Source organism: Opisthorchis viverrini (genome assembly GCF_000715545.1).
Source record: "Opisthorchis viverrini unplaced genomic scaffold opera_v5_13, whole genome shotgun sequence".
Lineage (NCBI taxonomy): Eukaryota > Metazoa > Platyhelminthes > Trematoda > Opisthorchiida > Opisthorchiidae > Opisthorchis > Opisthorchis viverrini.
This window is the reverse complement of record NW_008751669.1, coordinates 1,370,203-1,371,513: the sequence shown is the minus strand read 5'-3', so window position 1 is coordinate 1,371,513 and position 1,311 is coordinate 1,370,203. Positions and strand designations below refer to the sequence as shown.

The window sequence follows — 1,311 nt, the reverse complement described above, 5'->3', positions numbered from 1 at the left end:
AAAAACAGAAAAATGCGTCCCAATCCACAACTCCACACCAGCAGTTTTTTCTTCAATGAACCAAGATATGCGGTCGGAGACGAGGTGGAAGCAAACAAATCTTTCAGTTCCCCGGTTGAAAACGTTTATCAGTCATGTTAAGTGAGACCGACACAGACTTTATGCCTACCGGTGTCTTGGGAAAAAAACGCAAAAATTAAGTTCACCTTAGTAGTGACATGGCATTCACATGGGCTTATGACATTTCAAATTAAAATATGGAGAGCAAGGAGGGATGGAACAAGTTTAAACAAACCTGAAAGGCGCTACTGCTCAATCGGGAAACAAGAGCCAAAAAGTCCTACCAACAAGTAGGAAAATAGGTAATATGTACAGCAGGAACGCGCGAATCATTCAATCTCGAAGTTGAAGGCGGAACAGGAATGAAAGACCCTGGGTTAAATATCAAGTTCTTCGAAATACTTCTCCGCCAAACGCAAAACGTCCCTCGGTGAACCCGTGATTAACTTCTTCAACTGAACTTCAGTGCAACATGTGGAAATAGATTCTAAACCAAAATATTTCAGAGGACCGAAAGAAACTCACCAGCAATGGCGGAACTGGTTTCGGGAGAATACCATACGGTAAGGATGAATTTGAGAGAGTCTCTAGGCAGACGCTGACTCTGGAGTGGGAAAATGTTACGATGCAGAATTTCGGATTCGTCCGTACTCGAATACGGACACATATTGCCATTTTTGGCACCCAGGGGTTCTTTCATGGCTGCTGGGGGTAACTGTCGCACCCAACCACTCGGTTCACCCGTTTCCATCAGTCTCTCCATTAGAGAACAAAGGAAATGTGGGCTATCAGGTGAGCTGTCCACGACGATGCACTGCGCAAAGCAGGTCCAGTGAGGACAACATTCAAAACAGCTAACGTAGGATAGCCTGAAGAAGATAAACAGGCCACGTATATTTTGTAGAAAATGAAGGACGTTGAAAAAGTAAAGGGAAAATTCTACGATAGGCAAGCTTATCGGCCTTCCTCACTTCTTACGCGAAACATACTGGTACGACCAATCACGCCACAGCATTGACCATAGACCTCAAAGTGGCCAAAGTGTAAGCCAACAAAAATCGGAAATCATCATCATCAACGACAGCATGACATCAGTGCTCAACACCGATGCTTCACTGCCGTACAGCCATGACTTATTTGAAAGCCTTATTGTAAAGAAAAGAATGGTGGATGGGGGAGGGACTTAGTGCTAGCTTAACACAATCATTCCGAGGTGCCTACACCTCCAGACATTCACTCAGGCAATCTGGA

The 1,311-nt window shown here is 44.5% G+C and overlaps 2 protein-coding genes across 2 annotated transcripts in view; one reads left to right on the top strand and one right to left on the bottom strand.

Moving 5' to 3' along the window:
• Positions 1-437: 437 nt before the first annotated feature.
• The window catches only part of T265_01226 (hypothetical protein), a gene marked incomplete at both ends in the record, with an annotated part of 6,225 nt that continues 5,351 nt past the window's right edge, over positions 438-1,311 (bottom strand). Inside the window, 2 exons of the mRNA XM_009165211.1 lie at positions 438-547; positions 586-817. Coding sequence (XP_009163475.1) covers positions 438-547; positions 586-817 — 342 coding nt within the window. The remainder of the gene's footprint in view (positions 548-585; positions 818-1,311) is intronic.
• The window catches only part of T265_01227 (hypothetical protein), a gene marked incomplete at both ends in the record, with an annotated part of 5,904 nt that continues 5,183 nt past the window's right edge, over positions 591-1,311 (top strand). Inside the window, 2 exons of the mRNA XM_009165212.1 lie at positions 591-623; positions 1,014-1,226. Of these exons, the coding sequence (XP_009163476.1) occupies positions 591-623; positions 1,014-1,226 (246 nt within the window). The remainder of the gene's footprint in view (positions 624-1,013; positions 1,227-1,311) is intronic.